Genomic DNA, 18616 nt, shown 5'->3' on the forward strand with positions numbered 1-18616 from the left:
CATTTGTTAGATCTAGTGAGAGCACTCCGGCTCTACATTTCTCGCACGGCGCCCATGCGCCGTTCTGATGCGCTCTTTGTCCTTGTCGCTGGCCAGCGTAAGGGGTCGCAGGCTTCCAAGTCAACCTTGGCTCGGTGGATCAAGGAACCGATTCTTGAAGCCTACCGTTCTTCGGGGCTTCCGATTCCTGCAGGGCTGAAAGCCCATTCTACCAGAGCCGTTGGAGCATCCTAGGCATTGTGACACCAGGCTACGGCTCAACAGGTGTGTCAGGCGGCTACCTGGTCGAGTCTGCACACTTTCACGAAACACTATCAGGTGCATACCTACGCTTCGGCAGACGCCAGCCTAGGTAGGCGAGTCCTTCAGGCGGCGGTGGCCCACCTGTAAGAGGGAGCCGTTGTCGGCTCTTTTTATTGGGGTATTCTTTTACCCACCCAGGGACTGCTTTTGGATGTCCCAATTGTCTGGGTCTCCCAATGGAGCAACAAAGAAGAAGGGAATTTTGTTTACTTACCGTAAATTCCTTTTCTTCTAGCTCCTATTGGGAGACCCAGCACCCGCCCCTGTTCCCTTCGGGCTGTTGTTCTTTGTGTTCACATGTTGTTCATGTTGAATTGTTCTTTTGGTTCATGGTTTCAGTTCTCCGAACATCCTTCGGATTGAATTTACCTTAGACCAATTTATAAGTTTCCTCCTTCCTGCTTTTGCACCAAAACTGAGGAGCCCGTGATGCACGGGAGGGTGTATAGGCAGAGGGGAGGGGTTACACTTTTTAAAGTGTAATACTTTGTGTGGCCTCCGGAGGCAGAAGCTATACACCCAATTGTCTGGGTCTCCCAATAGGAGCTAGAAGAAAAGGAATTTACGGTAAGTAAACAAAATTCCCTTCTTTCTCAGCAGCTGTCATCTGCCATTGAGCTCTGCTACATGGCCTCTGACAGCAGCCACAGACAGAGCTGCACGATCAGAATGAAGTTGAATGAACATCACCCGACTTCATTGTCATCCTGCGGCTCTGTCTGTGTGGCATGGCCTGATTTTCGGTCACCGGTGAAGATCTCACCAGTGACCGCAAATCCCCCTCACTCCTCCATTACTGAGCAATCAGCATTTCAATTGAAATGTAAATGAGGCTGAAGAGTGACAGTAGATCTGTATCCTCTGCCACTCCAACTCTATTACCCAACCAATGCCACCTCCCATTTGACTGATAAAGCTGCATATACGCGTAAATAGCTTGGGGTTTGCCTTTTTAATCTGTTAGACCCTGCTACATTCTGCCCAATATTTTTTTCCCTGCGTTAAAAATAATAAAATCTCTACTTGCCCTCCCAAGCCCAGAGCTGTGTCTCCACCGCTGCTCCACTCAGTTTGCAGGATGCACCGTGACATCCCATCAACAGCGCTGCAGTCAGTCACTGACCTCAGTGGCTGCTGGTGAAGATGACAGAAGGTGGCGAGCTCAGTGATGGCTAGAGACATGTCACCCCTGCAGCCTGAAAACATAGACCGCACTGGACTTTGGGAGGGCAAGTGCAGCTAATTTTATTTTTCTTAAAGGGAACCTGTCACAAGCTTTTGGGGCCTATAAGCTGCGGCCACCACCAGTGGGCTCTTATATACAGCAGTCTAACATGCTCAATATAAGAGCCCAGGCCACTGTGAGAACATAAAAAACACTTTATAATGCTCACCTAAAAGGTCGCTCCAGTGCACAACAGTCAGATGGGTATCTCCATTCTCCGGGACCCGCGCCTCCTCTTTCAGCCATCTTGGACTTCCTGCTTCTGAAGCCAGCGTGCATGCCGCGTCCTACCTCATACACACTCTCCGGTATTGCGGTCCTGAGCAGGTGCACTACAATACTGTGATCTGCACCGAGCAGGTCAGATCAAAGTGCACCTGCGCAGAAAGGAGTAAGGACGGGACTCTGCACCAATTCCAGGATAGAAAAATATAAATCCAACGAAAAATATATAAAAATGTAGATACTTTATTCAACGATTAAAAATCCAAGAAAAACATAATCGGTTCCATGAAAGCATCATGGCTTGACGCGTTTCGGACAGTTGGAATGTAGAGAAGTCCTTAATCATAAGCATGCACCTGCGCAGTAGCTCAGTGCCGGCGAGTGTGGATGCCGGATCCTGTGTGATCCTTTTTTTTTTTTGTGCCGGACACAAAAACGTTTCATCCGGCCGCCGGACAAGTAAATTTTGCCGGATCCAGCAAAAACCGGATGAAACGCAAGGCCATCTGGCACAATCTGGCGTTAATGAAAGTCTATGGGGGGAAAAACGGATCCGGTGGCAACAGACACCAAATCCGTTTTTTCATGGTTTTGCCGGATTGTGCCTGATGGCAAAAAACTGATGTGTGAAAGCTGCCTTAGCTGTTGTCCGAGAGGGATCTGAACAATGGGATGCTGGTGTAAACGTTATCTACATACAGCTCATAACCGTTATCCAACAGTGGGTGCACCAAAGCCCAAACTATTTTCTCAGTCACCCACAGGACGGGGACATTCAGGGGGTTGAATCCAGGTGTCCTTCTTTTCCTAAACCTGCGGGTGTACCCTGAGGTAATCTTGTACTGTTTAATTTGGCACCTGGTCCTCTTACTGGGCAGGTACTGACGGACTTTCAGCCTCCCCTTGAAATGTATTAAGGATTTAGGCCCTGTGCGCACACTGCGTTTTGTGTGTTTTTGCTGCAGAAATGTCTTGAGAAAATGGAAACCTTTCTGCAGACATTCTCCAGCAAAACCTGTAGGTTTTCTTGAGAAAAAGAATGAGCTTGTCTCTTCTTTTCTGCAGCTAACTGCGTTATTCACTCCATTGACTGTAATGTAATCAGGGAATACCGCAGGTAGCAAATTATGTGCGTGTCATTGCGTTTTTCTGCGTTACTTCGCGTTTTTCAGGACAATAAAGTTCATCACTGCCCTGCGTTTTGCCCTACTGTTCAGCCGAGGTAAGCACACAGCGGCGGCCCGGTATTCTCAGGCTGGGGAGTGCAAGGGCCAGTGTTAATGCCCTCCTCCCGCAGCCAAGAATATCAGCCTGCCGCTGCCTCAAGAATGTTGCATCCATTATGCGACAGTCCCGGCGTATTACCGGCTCTTCCCGATTGCCGTGATGCGGTGACAATCGGTGTAATAACGAGTTAATGGCAGCGCATAGCTGCCATTAAGTGCTAGCTTAATCATGGCAGCGTCTATGAGACAGCTTCCATGATTAACCTGTAAGTAAAGTGAATGACACACACACCGAAAAATCCTTTATTTTAAGTAAAATAACAAAAAAGTACCCTCTTTCACCACTTTATTAAACCACCCCCCCATCCAAACACACAGCTCCGGCGTAATCCACACAGGTCCCACGACGCTTGCAGACTGATTCAGCCGCGTCTGATACAGTACTCGATGCAGCCTCGTTCAGTGAGTTATGCTGCAGGGGTAACTACAGGTCATTTCTCACTGTCGGTGATATGGATACATTACCGCTCGCGAGAACTGCAGTATGTGCTCACAGGGACTCTATCTATTGATTATCCATCTATCTATTTATCTATCCATTATCTATTTATCTATCCATCTATCTACCTATTGATTATCTATATTATTTATTGCTGTTAAAGCATTAAAAATGCAGGGACCAACCTGCAAAAAAAGCACCCAAAACGCGGTAAAAACGTATGCGTTTTTAGGTGTGTTTTTTTAAGGCAGGTGCGCTAATCCTTCACTCTTAAGAAATTTCTTGAGAAAAATCCTTTTTCTAGTGCGCACAGAACCTTTGTCTGCGTTTGAGGGGTTTGTGTCAGTTTGTGCCCACAGGTTACTGAGCGAGTGAGGGCAGTCCAAAACGTCTGCAATATTTTCCATTGTGAAAATGTCATGAAGCACGTTATCGGGCGGACCTGTGTATTACACACTGTACAAAGCCTGATGTGTCACAAGTCCGACCTGTAGGAATATTTTTATGTGGTCAGGTGTTTTCTTTGTCGCTCTATTGGGAGACCCAGACAATTGGGTGTATAGCTACTGCCTCCGGAGGCCACACAAAGTATTACACTTAAAAGTGTAAGGCCCCTCCCCTTCTGCCTATACACCCCCCGTGGGATCACGGGCTCCTCAGTTTTCATGCTTTGTGCGAAGGAGGTCAGACATCCACGCATAGCTCCACTGTTTTAGTCAGCAGCAGCTGCTGACTATGTCGGATGGAAGAAAAGTGGGCCCATATAGGGCCCCCAGCATGCTCCCTTCTCACCCCACTCTTGTCGGCGGTGTTTGTTAAGGTTGAGGTATCCATTGCGGGTACGGAGGCTGGAGCCCACATGCTGCTTTCCTTCCCCATCCCCCTCAGGGCTCTGGGTGAAGTGGGATCTTACCGGTCTCCAGGCACTGAGACCGTGCTCCATCCACAGACCCGGAGAACCTGCTGGATATGGAGCTGAGTATCGTCAGGGACAGGGCCCTGCTACATTAAGGTACTCTGTGTCCCCGTACAAATCGCGCACACACACACCAGCATGCTGGGTGTGTTAGTGCGCCGGGGACAACAGCGCGGAGCGCTTGTGCTATTACTCACTGCAGCTTAGCTGAGTGAGTTTATGTATTAGGAACTGCCGCGCCGGCCGCTGCTGGCTGTTTTTACACTGTGGCGCGGCTGGGACTTCTGGTGCGCCGGGGACTTCCGCGCTGGCCGTGCTTTTACGACGTCCGCGCTTAAAAATCGAGTCCCCGGCTTTTGCGGCCTAGTTTCGTTTCGTTCCCGCCCCCAGGCCTGCCAGTCAGGGGAAGGGCGGGACGCTGTTCAGAACGTCAGCGCCGAGGGCTGGAGTCTGCTTAGCATACTCCAGCCCCCTCACTGGGCACAGTGAGACGCCAGTTTCCCGCACTTTGTCTGGGGCATGCCCACGGCCCGCCCCTCTCCACAGGACGCCGGCAGCCATTCCTGTTGGCAGTCTGAGCTGGAGAAGGGAGACAAGCTCTTGGAGACCCAGACACAGGATTCGGGCGACCACACACCCGCTTTTGAGCGGGCGGTAAGCAGCACCTGAGGTGCTGACCCCACTAGTGCCGAAGTGTTCATTTGTACTTTATGCTCGTATGTTATACATTGCACTGTACGGTCGCTATTCTTGGCTATATACCCTCCTAGATGGCTAGACAACAGCATGTCGTCCGCAAAATAGCAAGGGTGCCAAGGCACAGGCTTTCTATGCTGCTTGTACCGCATGTGAGGCTGTTCTACCGGCAGGTTCCACTGACCCCCATTGTGTGCAATGCTCCCCTGTAGCACTTGCTCAGCCGGGGTCTCTGCTAGAGGTGGCCCAAGGAGAACCACCTGTGAACACTGTCCAGGTGACAGGGACGGAGTTTGCAGTTTTTGCTGATAGATTGTCTCTGACTATGACTAAAATCCTAGAGACTTTGCAGTCCAGACCGGTAACTCAGACCATGGGCACTGTTGATTCAATGCTCCCTGGCCCCCCTCATTTGGAACAAATCCGTGCTCCGGGGGGGTCCCATGCATCCCAGGGTGAAGGCTCTGACACGGACGACAGTCCCAGACAGCCTAAGCGAGCTCGCTGGGAGCGACCCTCGACTTCATCACACTGGTCAGGGTCCCAGGAGGAGGACTCTCTGTATGATGAGGCAGAGGTAGCTGATCAGGATTCTGATCCTGAGACCGCTCTCAATCTGGATACCCCTGATGGTGACGCCATAGTGAATGATCTTCTAGCGTCCATCAATGGAATGTTGGATATTTCTCCCTCAGCTCCTCCAGTGGAGGAGTCAGCTTCACAGCAGGAGAAATTCCATTTCAGGTATCCCAAGCGTAAATTGAGTACTTTTCTGGACCACTCTGACTTCAGAGAAGCAGTTCACAAACACCACGCTTATCCAGATAAGCGTTTCTCCAAACGTCTTAAGGATACACGTTATCCCTTTCCCCCTGACGTGGTCAAGTGCTGGACCCAGTGTCCAAAGGTGGATCCTCCAATCTCCAGGCTTGCGACTAGATCCATAGTTGCAGTGGACGATGGGGCTTTCTTTTAAAGATGCCACTGACAGACAGATGGCGCTCTGGTTGAAATCCATCTATGAAGCTATCGGTGCGTCGTTTGCTCCAGCATTCGCAGCTGTATGGGCACTCCAAGCTATTTCAGCTGGTCTTGCGCAGATTGACACTGTCACACGTACATCTGTTCCGCAAGTAGCGTCCTTAACCTCTCAAATGTCTGCATTTGCGTCTTACGCTATTAATGCTGTCCTGGACTCTACGAGCCGTACGACAGTGGCGTCCGCCAACTCCGTGGTTTTACGCAGAGCCTTGTGGTTAAGGGAATGGAAGGCAGATTCTGCTTCCAAATAAGTGCTTAACCAGTTTGCCATTTTCTGATGATAGACTGTTTGGTGAGAGATTGGATGAAATCATTAAACAGTCCAAGGGTAAGGATTCTTCCTTACCCCAGCCCAAACCTAACAAACCCCAACACAGGAGGGGACAGTCGAGGTTTCGGTCCTTTTAAGGCTCGGGCAGGTCCCAATTCTCCTCGTCCAAAAGGACTCAAAAGGATCGGAGGAGCTCAGATTCTTGGCGGGCTCAGTCACGCCCAAAGAAGGCAGCCGGAGGAACCGCTACCAAGGCGGCTTCCTCATGACTTTCGGCCTCCTCTGTCCGCATCCTCGGTCGGTGGCAGGCTCTCCCGCTTTGGCGACATTTGGCTGCCACAGGTCAAAGACCGTTGGGTGAGAGACATTCTGTCTCACGGGTACAGGATAGAGTTCAGTTCTCGTCCTCCGACTCGATTCTTCAGAACTTCTCCACCTCCCGACCGAGCCGGTGCCCTTCTGCAGGCGGGTGCTCTCTAAAGGCAGAAGGAGTGGTGATCCCTGTTCCTCTTCAGGAGCAAGGTCACGGTTTTTACTCCAATTTGTTGTGGTGCCAAAAAAGGACGGGTCTTTCCGTCCTGTTCTGGACCTAAAACTGCTCAAAAAGCATGTGAAAACCAGGCGGTTCCGGATGGAATCCCTCCGCTCCGTCATCGCCTCAATGTCTCAAGGAGATTTCCTAGCATCAATAAACATCATGGATGCTTATCTCCACGTGCCGATTGCTCCAGAGCACCAGCGTTTTTCTACGCTTCGTTATAGGAGACGAACACCTTCAGTTCGTAGCCCTGCCTTTCGGTCTGGCGACAGCCCCACGGGTCTTCACCAAGGTCATGGCAGCAGTAGTAGCAGTCCTGCACTCTCAGGGTCACTCTGTGATCCCTTACTTGGACGATCTACTTGTCAAGGCACCCTCTCAAGAGGCATGCCAACACAGCCTGAACGTTGCGCTGGAGACTCTCCAGAGTTTTGGGTGGATCATCAACTTTTCAAAGTCAAATCTGACCCCGACCCAATCGCTAACATATCTTGGCATGGAGTTTCATACTCTCTCAGCGATAGTGATGCTTCCGCTGAACAAACAGCGTTCACTACAGACAGGGGTGCAATCTCTCCTTCAGGGCCAGTCGCACCACTTGAGACGCCTCATGCACTTCCTAGGGAAGATGGTAGCAGCAATGGAGGCAGTCCCTTTCGCGCAGTTTCATCTGCGTCCACTACAATGGGACATTCTCCGCCAATGGGACGGGAAGTCGACGTCCCTACACAGGAACGTCTCCCTTTCTCAGGCGGCCAAGGATTCTCTTCAGTAGTGGCTTCGTCCCACCTCATTGTCAAAAGGAAAATCTTTCCTACCCCCATCCTGGGCGGTGGTCACAACGGACGCGAGTCTGTCAGGGTGGGGAGCAGTTTTTCTCCACCACAGGGCTCAAGGTACGTGGACTCAGCAGGAGTCCACCCTTCAGATCAATGTTCTGGAAATCAGGGCAGTGTATCTTGCCCTACAAGCCTTCCAGCAGTGGCTGGAAGGCAAGCAGATCCGAATTTCCACCATATCCGCAGTTCACATCCCGGGCGTAGAAAACTGGGAAGCAGATTTTCTCAGTCGCCAGGGCATGGACGCAGGGGAATGGTCTCTTCACCCGGACGTGTTTCAGGAGATCTGTTGCCGCTGGGAGATGCCGGACGTCGACCTAATGGCGTCCCGGCACAACAACAAGGTCCCAACATTCATGGCACGGTCTCAAGATCACAGAGCTCTGGCGGTAGACGCCTTAGTTCAGGATTGGTCGCAGTTTCAACTCCCTTATGTGTTTCCTCCTCTGGCACTGTTGCCCAGAGTGTTATGCAAGATCAGGTCCGACTGCCGCCGCGCCATCCTCGTCGCTCCAGACGGGCCAACGAGGTCGTGGTACCCGGATCTGTGGCATCTCGCGGTAGGCCAACCGTGGGCTCTACCAGACCGACCAGACTTGCTGTCTCAAGGGCCGTTTTTCCATCTGAATTCTGCGGCCCTCAACCTGACGGTGTGGCCATTGAGTCCTGGATCCTAGCATCTGCATGGTTATCTCAAGAGGTCATTACCACTATGAGACAGGCTAGGAAGCCAACGTCCGCCAAGATCTACCACAGAACGTGGAAGATATTCTTATCTTGGTGCTCTGCTCAGGGAGTTTCTCCCTGGCCATTTGCCTTGCCTACTTTCTTTCCTTCCTGCAATCCGGTTTGGAAAAAGGTTTGTCGCTCGGCTCCCTTAAGGGACAAATCTCAGCGCTCTCTGTATTTTTTCAGAAGCGCCTAGCAACACTTCCTCAGGTACGCACGTTCCTGCAGGGGGTTTGCCGATTAGTCCCTCCTTACAAACGACTGTTAGAACCCTGTGATTTGAACAGAGTGCTGATGGTTCTTCAGAAACCACCATTCGAGCCTATGAGAGTTTTTTCCCTCTCACGCCTTTCGCAGAAAGTGTTTTTCCTTGTGACAGTCACTTCACTTCGGAGAGTGTCTGTCTGGGGCAGCATTGTCGTGCAAGGCCCCCTTCCCGGTGTCCCACCAGGTCAAGGGGTTCTGCGTCCGGTTCCGGAATTTATCTATAAGGTGGTTTCCCCCCTTTCATCTCAATCAGGGTATCCCCGTACCCTCTGTTTGTCCTCATCCAGTTCACCAATGTGAAAAGGATTTGCACTTGATTAGATCTGGTGAGAGCACTCAGACTCTACATTTCTCGTACGGCGCCCCTGCGCCGCTCGGATGCATTCTTGTCCTTGTCGCTAGCCAGCGTAAAGGGTCACAGGCTTCCAAATCAAGCCCGGCTCGGTGGATCAAGGAACCAATTCTCGAGCTTATCGTTCTGCGGGGCTTACGGTTCCCTCAGGGCTGAAGGCCCATTCTACCAGAGCTGTGGGTGCGTCCTGGGCTTGAGGCACCAGGCTACGGCTCAGCAGGTGTGTCAGGCGGCTACCTGGTCCAGCCTCCACACTTTCACGAAACACTATCAGGTGCATGCCTATGCTTCGGCGGATGCCAGCATAGGCAGACGAGTCCTTCAGGCGGCAGTTGCCCACTTGTAGGAAGGGGCCGTTTTACGGCTCTACTACGAGGTATTATTTACCCACGCAGGGATTGCTTTTGGACATCCCAATTGTCTGGGTCTCCCAATAGAGCGACAAAGAAGAAGGGAATTTTGTTTACTTACCGTAAATTCCTTTTCTTCTAGCTCTAATTGGGAGACCCAGCACCCGCCCCTGTTTTTTTGTATATACATGTTGTTCATGTTGAATGGTTTCAGTTCTCCGATATTCCTTCGGATTGAATTTGCTTTAAACCAGTTTATTGGCTTTCCTCCTTCTTGCTTTTGCACTAAAACTGAGGAGCCCGTGATCCCACGGGGGGTGTATAGGCAGAAGGGGAGGGGCCTTACACTTTTAAGTGTAATACTTTGTGTGGCCTCCGGAGGCAGTAGCTATACACCCAATTGTCTGGGTCTCCCAATTAGAGCTAGAAGAAAAGGAATTTACGGTAAGTAAACAAAATTCCCTTCTTTATTAGCTCTCAATGAGGCTTGTTTGATCCCTTTTCTATACCATACCCACCCATATTACATTCTGCCATAATTTAATAAGCCCTCTTTCTTTTTTCAGAATGGCGGTGTTTGTAGACCTGAATGTTACAAACTGCACGGATGTAAAGAAGTTGCAAAGCATTATAGAAATGGCGGCACATCGTAAGTACAATGTGGAGAAAGGAGCAATTACACAGGACCATTTAATGTGTCTATTATCTGAGAACTGGTTCCTAATGGGGCATTTCTATCTTAGCTATTTAGGACATCTCCACAGGTAATGGCTTTAATGTGTGATAGATTCAGGTCGGATGATTGGGACTTTCATCTCTTGAAGACTGTTCCCTCTGCGCCATTCCCACCTGATTATGTGCAGAATGAACTACCTGCTGATTACACACATGGATGGAGTCACAGGAATAGCCAAGCACATATGATCAGCTAACTCCCATAGGAGTGCATGGGCTCCTCTCCACTTATTCTCTGCCAGAATTCAGTGGGTAACTGGGACCACGATACTGGAGACCTTACAGAAGTATAGAATACTGTATATAAGAGCCCAGGCCCCTCTGTATAATGTAATAAACCACTTTTATAGTACTCATCTAAGGGGTGGTCAGGTCCAGCGCCTCCTCCCTGTGGTGATCTCCATCCTCTTCCTTCTGAGGCCCATGTGTATGATGCGTCCTATGTCATACACACAGGCCAGCATTGAGGTCCTGCGCAGGCGCACTTTGATCTGACCCGCTCAGGACAGAACAAAGTATTGTAGAGTGCATGCGCGGGTCTTTGAGCTTTCTTCACGCCTGCACATAACAGTACTTTGATCTGCCCTCAGTGCGCCTTTGCAGGACCTCAATGCTGGCTTGTGTGGATGATGTAGGACGCGTCATGCACACTGGACTGCGTAGAAGGAGGACAGAGATCGCAGCAGAGAGGAGGCATCGAACTGGAGAGCAGCGACACCCATCAGACCGGACCTTCCCTTTTGTTGAGTATGTTAAGTGTGTTTTACGTTATACACTGGAGCCTGTGCTCTTATATACAGTGTTCTGAAATGCTGCATATAAGGGCTCAGTGGTGGTGGCTGAAGCTTATAGTCGCCAAATCTGGTGACAGGTTCCTTTTAAGAGACTATAAATTAAGGCTTGACAAGATCCATTAACATCAGATGGCCTACTTGTTGTATTGCTACAGTTAGCAACAGCAAATCTCCAGTCTATACACTACTGATCCTTCCTAGTATCACTTTTGCACTGGTTTTACATTGGCTTATTATATTAACCCCTTAACGACCCTTGACGTACTGGGTACGTCATGGTGACATGGTGCTAAACGACCCATGACGTACCCAGTACGTCATGGCGAAATCGCGGCCCCGGAGCCCCCGTGAGTGCGATCGGTGTAATCAAATAGTAGATTCGGGAAGGAGGGGACCTCTGGCTGACCTCAGAAGGGGTGGTGCCTCCTCCCCGAACCTACAGAGGCTGTGATTGGCTGGCTGATTTAACGCCGCTCAGCCAATTACAGTCACTGTAATGTTCCAGCCATTGAAAATGCCATGTGCCATGTGCTGTCCCCCCCTCCTCCATGTGCTGCAAGCTGCCCCCCCCCCCCCCATGTGCTGCCTCCCCCCCCTCATGTGCCATCGCTCTCTCGCATCAGACTCTGCCCCCCTCCCCGATCTGCTGCCTGCTCTCTCCCATCCTTCATCTACTGCCCCCTCTCACCCTCCTCAATCTGTTGCTTCCTTCATCTGCTGCCTCTTCTGTCTGCTGTGATCCATCCTGTAAGGTAGCTATCCCCATCCTCCGCCGCTACTCCATCCACTGCGCCATTTCTCATCCTCCATCCGCTGCGCCCTTTCCCATCCTCTGCCGCTCCTTCATTCGCTGCGCCCTTTCCCATCCTCTGCCGCTCCTCCATTCGCTGCGCTCTTTCCCATCCTCTGCCGCTCCTCCATCCGCTGCGTCCTTTCTCCTTTCCCATCTTCCATCCGCTGCGCCCTATCTCATCTGCCGCCCCTCCATCTGCCGCCCCGCCCTCTCTCATCGCATTATCCAGCGCAGTTGCTCGCTTTCAGACTGGAGCGGATGATGCGATGCGAGACTCGTGCATTGCTCTCACATTTGGCACTGGTCTTAGTGGCAGGCGCTCTCATATATATATGGGGGGGGGTTCTAGTTTCCAAAATGGGGTCACTTGTGGGGGAGCTCCATTGTTTAGGCACCTCAGGGGGTCTTCAAACCCGACATGGCGTCCGCTAATGAGAGCAGCTAATTTTGCACTCAAAAATTAAAATGGCGCTCCTTGCCTTCCGAGTCCTGCCGTGTGCCCAAACATTTGATTTCCACCACATATGAGGTATCTGCATACTCAGGAGAAAATGGACAAATACATTTTATGGTGCATTTTTTCCTGATATCCTTGTGATAAAAAAAGCAACCTGGTTGAAGCAACAGTTTTGTGGTAAAAACTTTTTTTTCTTTTTCGCTCCTAATTGGGAGACCCAGACAATTGGGTGTATAGCTACTGCCTCCGGAGGCCGCACAAAGTACTACACTTAAAAGTGTAAGGCCCCTCCCCTTCTGGCTATACACCCCCCCCGTGGGAGCACGGGTCCTTCAGTTTTTTGCTTTGTGCGAAGGAGGTCAGACACGCACGCATAGCTCCACTGTTTAGTCAGCAGCAGCTGCTGACTATGTCGGATGGAAGAAAAGAGGACCCATTCAAGGGTCCCCAGCATGCTCCCTTCTCACCCCACTTTTTGTCGGTGGTGCTTGTTAAGGTTGAGGTACCCATTGCGGGTACGGAGGCTGGAGCCCACATGCTGATTCCTTCCCCATCCCCATTAGGGCTCTGGGCGAAGTGGGATTTTACCGGTCTCCAGGCACAGAGACCGTGCTCCATCCGCAGCCCCTGGAGAAGCCGCTGGATATGGAGCTGAGTATCGTCAGGGACATGGCCCTGCTCCGTCAAGGTACTCTGTGTCCCCGTGCATACGCGCGCACACCGCAGCATTGCTGGGTGTGTTAGTGCGCCGGGGACAACAGCGCTGCTGCGCTTGTGCCATTTCCTCACTTCAGCTTAGCTGAGTGGGTAGACTCAGGGAGAACGGTCGCGCCGGCCGCTGGGACTGCGACGCGGCTGGGACTTGTGGTGCGCCGGGGACTTCCACGCTGGCCGTGCATATATCACGGCCGCGCTTATTACTACAGTCCCCGGCTTTTGCGGCCTAGTTCGTTCGTTCCCGCCTCCGCACCTGCCAGTCAGGAGGAGGGCGGGACGCTGTACAGAGCATCAGCGCTGAGGGCTGGAGTCGTTTTTACATACTCCAGCCCTCACACCAGGCACAGTAGGACGCAGTTTCCCGCTCTTTGTTTGTGGCACGCCCACGGTCCGCCCCTCTTCACAGAACGCCGGCAGCCATTCCTGCCTGCACGCTGAGCTGCAGAGGGGAGACGGGGAGACCCAGACACGGGATTCTACGGCCTCATACCCGCTGTTCAGCGGGCGGTAAGCAGCCCTCAAGGGCTCACCCCCACTTGTGCCGTTTGTATACTGAGTATTTTGTGTTGCAAATACTTTGTACTGTACGGTCGCTGGTGATTCTCGGCTATATACCCTCCTAGATTACAAGGAGGCAACAGCATGTCGTCCGCAAAACGCAAGGGTGCCAAGGCACAGACATTATATGCTGACTGTACCGCATGTGGGGCTGCTCTACCGGCAGGTTCCACTGAACCCCATTGTGTGCAGTGCTCGGTCCCTGTGCAACTTGCACAGCCGGGGCCTCTGCTGGACGTGACCCAGGGTGTACCACCTGTGAATGCTGTCCAGGTGACAGGAACGGAGTTTGCAGCTTTTGCTGACAGATTGTCTATGACCATGTCAAGGATTCTTGAAACATTGCAGTCTAGACCAGTAACTCAGACCATGGACACTGTGGCATCATTGCTCCCTGGTCCCCCTCAGCTGGAACACTTCCAAGCTCCGGGGGTGTCACATGCACCCCAGGGTGACGATTCTGACTCGGACGACAGTCCCAGACAACCTAAGCGGGCTCGTTATGAGGGGCCCTCAACTTCGTCTCACTGGTCAGGGTCCCAGCGGGACGGATCTATGGGTGATGAGGCGGATGTAACTGATCAAGATTCTGATCCTGGGTCCGCCCTCAATCTGGATACACCGGATGGTGACGCCATAGTGAATGATCTTATAGCGTCCATCAATAGGATGTTAGATATTTCTCCGCCAGCTCCTACTCAGGAGGAGGTAGCTTCACAGCAGGAGAAATTCCATTTCAGATATCCCAAGCGTAAATTAAGCACTTTTCTGGACCACGCTGACTTTAGAGATGCAATCCAGAAACACCACGCTTATCCTGAGAAGCGGTTTTCTAAACGGCTTAAAGATACACGCTATCCTTTTCCCCCTGACGTGGTCAAGGGTTGGACCCAGTGTCCCAAGGTGGACCCTCCAATCTCCAGGCTTGCAGCTAGATCCTTAGTTGCAGTAGAAGATGGAGCGGCACTTAAAGATGCCACTGACAGGCAGATGGAGCTCTGGCTGAAATCCATCTATGAAGCTATTGGAGCGTCGTTGGCGCCAGCTTTCGCAGCCGTATGGGCACTCCAAGCTATTTCAGCTGGGCTTATACAGGTCGACTCGGTCACACGTACATCTGCCCCGCAGGTGGCACCATTGACCTCTCAAATGTCTGCATTCGCGTCTTACGCGATTAATGCTGTCCTGGACTCTACGAGCCGTACGGCGGTGGCGTCAGCCAACTCCGTGGTTTTGCGCAGAGCCCTGTGGTTGAGAGAATGGAAAGCAGATTCTGCTTCCAAGAAGTGCTTAACCAGTTTGCCCTTTTCTCGTGACTGATTGTTTGGGGAGCGTTTGGATGAAATCATTAAACACTCCAAGGGTAAGGACTCATCCTTACCTCAACACAGACAAAACAAGCCCCAACAAAGGAGGGGTCAGTCTGGTTTTCGGTCCTTTCGAGGCTCAGGCAGGTCCCAATTCTCCTCGTCCAAGAGGACTCAAAAGGATCAGAGAGGCTCAGATTTTTGGCGGACGCAGTCACGCCCAAAAAAGACAGCAGGAAGAACCGTTACCAAGACGGCTTCCTCATGACTTTCAGCCTCCTCTCTCCGCATCCTCGGTCGGTGGCAGGCTCTCCCGCTTTGGCGGCATTTGGCTGTCACAGGTCAAAGACCGTTGGGTGAGGGACATTCTGTCTCACGGGTACAGGATAGAATTCGTCTCTCGTCCTCCAACTCGTTTCTTCAGAACTTCCCCACCGCCCGACCGAGCCGATGCTCTGCTGCAGGCGGTGACCGCTCTAAAGGCGGAAGGAGTGGTGACTTCCGTTCCTCTTCAGGAACAAGGTCACGGTTTTTACTCCAATCTGTTTGTGGTGCCAAAGAAGGACGGGTCCTTTCGGCCCGTCCTGGATCTAAAGTTGCTCAACAAACATGTAAAAACCAGGAGGTTCCGGATGGAATCTCTCCGCTCCGTCATAGCCTCAATGTCTCAAGGAGATTTCTTAGCATCAATAGACATCAAGGATGCTTATCTTCACGTGCCGATTGCGCCAGAGCATCAGCGTTTTCTACGCTTCGTTATAGAAAGCGAACACCTGCAGTTCGTAGCGTTACCTTTCGGGCTGGCAACAGCCCCTCGGGTCTTCACCAAGGTCATGGCAGCAGTAGTAGCTGTCCTGCACTCGCAGGGTCACTCCGTGATCCCGTATTTGGACGATCTACTTATAAAGGCACTCTCTCAAGAGGCATGCCAACACAGCCTGAACGTGGCACTGAAGACTCTCCAGAGTTTCGGGTGGATTATCAACTTTTCAAAGTCAAATCTAACCCCGACCCAATCACTAACATATCTTGGCATGGAGTTTCATACTCTCTCAGCGATAGTGAAGCTTCCACTGGACAAGCAGTGCTCTCTGCAGACAGGGGTGCAATCTCTCCTGCAGAACCAGTCCCACTCCTTGAGGCGCCTCATGCATTTCCTAGGGAAGATGGTGGCAGCAATGGAAGCAGTCCCTTTCGCGCAGTTTCATCTGCGCCCTCTACAATGGGACATTCTCCGCCAATGGGACGGGAAGTCGACGTCCCTCGACAGGGATCTCTACCTCTCTCAGGCAACCAAGGACTCTCTCCGTTGGTGGCTTCTTCCCACCTCATTGTCAAAAGGAAAGTCGTTCCTACCCCCATCCTGGGCGGTGGTCACGACAGATGCGAGCCTATCAGGGTGGGGAGCAGTGTTTCTTCACCACAGGGCTCAGGGTACGTGGACTCAGAGAGAGTCCACCCTTCAGATCAATGTTCTGGAAATCAGAGCAGTCTATCTTGCTCTGCGAGCCTTCCAACAGTGGCTGGAGGGCAAGCAGATCCGGATTCAGTCGGACAATTCCACAGCGGTGGCGTACATCAACCACCAAGGGGGAACACGCAGTCGACAAGCCTTTCAAGAAGTCTGGCGGATTCTGACGTGGGTGGAAAACACAGCATCCACCATATCCGCAGTTCACATCCCAGGCGTGGAAAACTGGGAAGCAGACTTTCTCAGTCGCCAGGGCATGGACGCAGGGGAATGGTCCCTTCACCCGGACGTGTTTCAGGAGATCTGTCGCCACTGGGGGATGCCGGACGTCGACCTGATGGCGTCACGGCACAACACCAAGGTCCCGGTTTTCATGGCACGGTCTCACGATCACCGAGCTCTGGCGGCAGACGCCTTAGTTCAGGATTGGTCGCAGTTCCGACTACCTTATGTGTTCCCACCTCTGGCATTGTTGCCCAGAGTGCTCCGCAAAATCAGGTCCGACTGCCGTTGCGCCATTCTCGTCGCTCCAGACTGGCCAAGGAGGTCGTGGTACCCGGATCTGTGGCATCTCACGGTAGGACAACCGTGGGCGCTACCAGGCCGTCCAGACTTGCTGTCTCAAGGGCCGTTTTTCCATCTGAATTCTGCGGCCCTGAACCTGACTGTGTGGCCATTGAGTCCTGGATCCTAGGGTCCTCAGGTTTATCTCATGATGTTGTTGCCACCATGAGACAGGCTAGGAAACCATCCTCCGCCAAGATCTACCACAGAACGTGGAAGATATTCTTATCTTGGTGCTCTGCTCAGGGAGTTTCTCCCTGGCCATTTGCATTACCTATTTTTCTTTCCTTCCTGCAGTCTGGGTTGGAAAAAGGTTTGTCGCTTAGCTCCCTTAAAGGACAAGTCTCTGCGCTATCCGTATTCTTTCAGAAGCGCCTGGCGCGACTTCCTAAGGTACGCACGTTCCTGCAAGGGGTTTGTCATATCATTCCCCCTTACAGGCGGCCATTGGAACCCTGGGATCTGAACAAGGTTCTGATTGCTCTCCAGAAGCCACCTTTCGAGCCTATGAAGGAGATTTCCTTTTCTCGGCTTTCACAGAAAGTGGCTTTTCTGGTGGCGGTCACGTCTCTTCGGAGAGTGTCAGAGCTGGCGGCGTTATCTTGCAAATCTCCCTTCCTGGTGTTTCACCAAGACAAGGTAGTACTGCGTCCAATTCCAGAGTTTCTTCCCAAGGTGGTATCTTCCTTTCATCTCAATCAGGATATCACTTTACCATCTTTGTGTCCGCATCCAGTTCACCATTTTGAAAAGGGTTTACATCTGTTGGACCTGGTGAGAGCACTCAGGATCTACATTTCCCGCACGGCGTCTCTGCGCCGTTCGGATGCACTCTTTATCCTGGTCGCTGGTCAGCATAAAGGGTCGCAAGCTTCCAAATCCACCCTTGCGCGGTGGATCAAGGAACCAATTCTTCACGCCTACCGTTCTGCTGGGCTTCCGACTCCTTCTGGACTGAAGGCCCATTCTACCAGAGCCGTGGGTGCGTCCTGGGCATTACGGCATCAGGCTACGGCTCAGCAGGTGTGCCAGGCGGCTACCTGGTCGAGTCTGCACACTTTCACCAAGCATTATCAGGTGCATACCTACGCTTCGGCGGATGCCAGCCTAGGTAGACAAGTCTTGCAGGCGGCGGTGGCCCACCTGTAAGAAAGGGCTGCCTGACAGCCCGATCGCGAGGTATTATTTTACCCACCCAGGGACTGCTTTTGGACGTCCCAATTGTCTGGGTCTCCCAATTAGGAGCGAAAAAGAAGGGAATTTTGTTTACTTACCGTAAATTCCTTTTCTTCTAGCTCCAATTGGGAGACCCAGCACCCGCCCTGTTTTTCTGAGGGTATTTGTTTTTCGGGTGCACATGTTGTTCATGTTAATAACTTACGTTCTCCGATATTGTTTATCAGATTGAATTTGTTTTTGAAACAGTTATTGGCTTTCCTCCTTCTTGCTTTTGCACTAAAACTGAAGGACCCGTGCTCCCACGGGGGGGGTGTATAGCCAGAAGGGGAGGGGCCTTACACTTTTAAGTGTAGTACTTTGTGCGGCCTCCGGAGGCAGTAGCTATACACCCAATTGTCTGGGTCTCCCAATTGGAGCTAGAAGAAAAGGAATTTACGGTAAGTAAACAAAATTCCCTTCTTTTCTTTTTCACGGCTCAACGTTATAAACGTCTGTGAAGCTCCCAGGTGTTCAAAGTGCACATCAAACATCTAGAAAAATTATTTGAGGGCTCTAGTTTGCAAA

The 18616-nt window shown here is 51.6% G+C and overlaps 1 protein-coding gene across 1 annotated transcript in view; it reads left to right on the forward strand.

Moving 5' to 3' along the window:
• Positions 1–18616, forward strand: part of RPP30 (ribonuclease P/MRP subunit p30) — a 142219-nt gene that overhangs the window by 10265 nt on the left and 113338 nt on the right. The window contains exon 2 of the mRNA XM_075348752.1: positions 10044–10126. Coding sequence (XP_075204867.1) covers positions 10045–10126 — 82 coding nt within the window. The 5' untranslated portion in view covers position 10044. The remainder of the gene's footprint in view (positions 1–10043; positions 10127–18616) is intronic.

Source organism: Anomaloglossus baeobatrachus, chromosome 5 (assembly GCF_048569485.1).
Source record: "Anomaloglossus baeobatrachus isolate aAnoBae1 chromosome 5, aAnoBae1.hap1, whole genome shotgun sequence".
NCBI lineage: Eukaryota > Metazoa > Chordata > Amphibia > Anura > Aromobatidae > Anomaloglossus > Anomaloglossus baeobatrachus.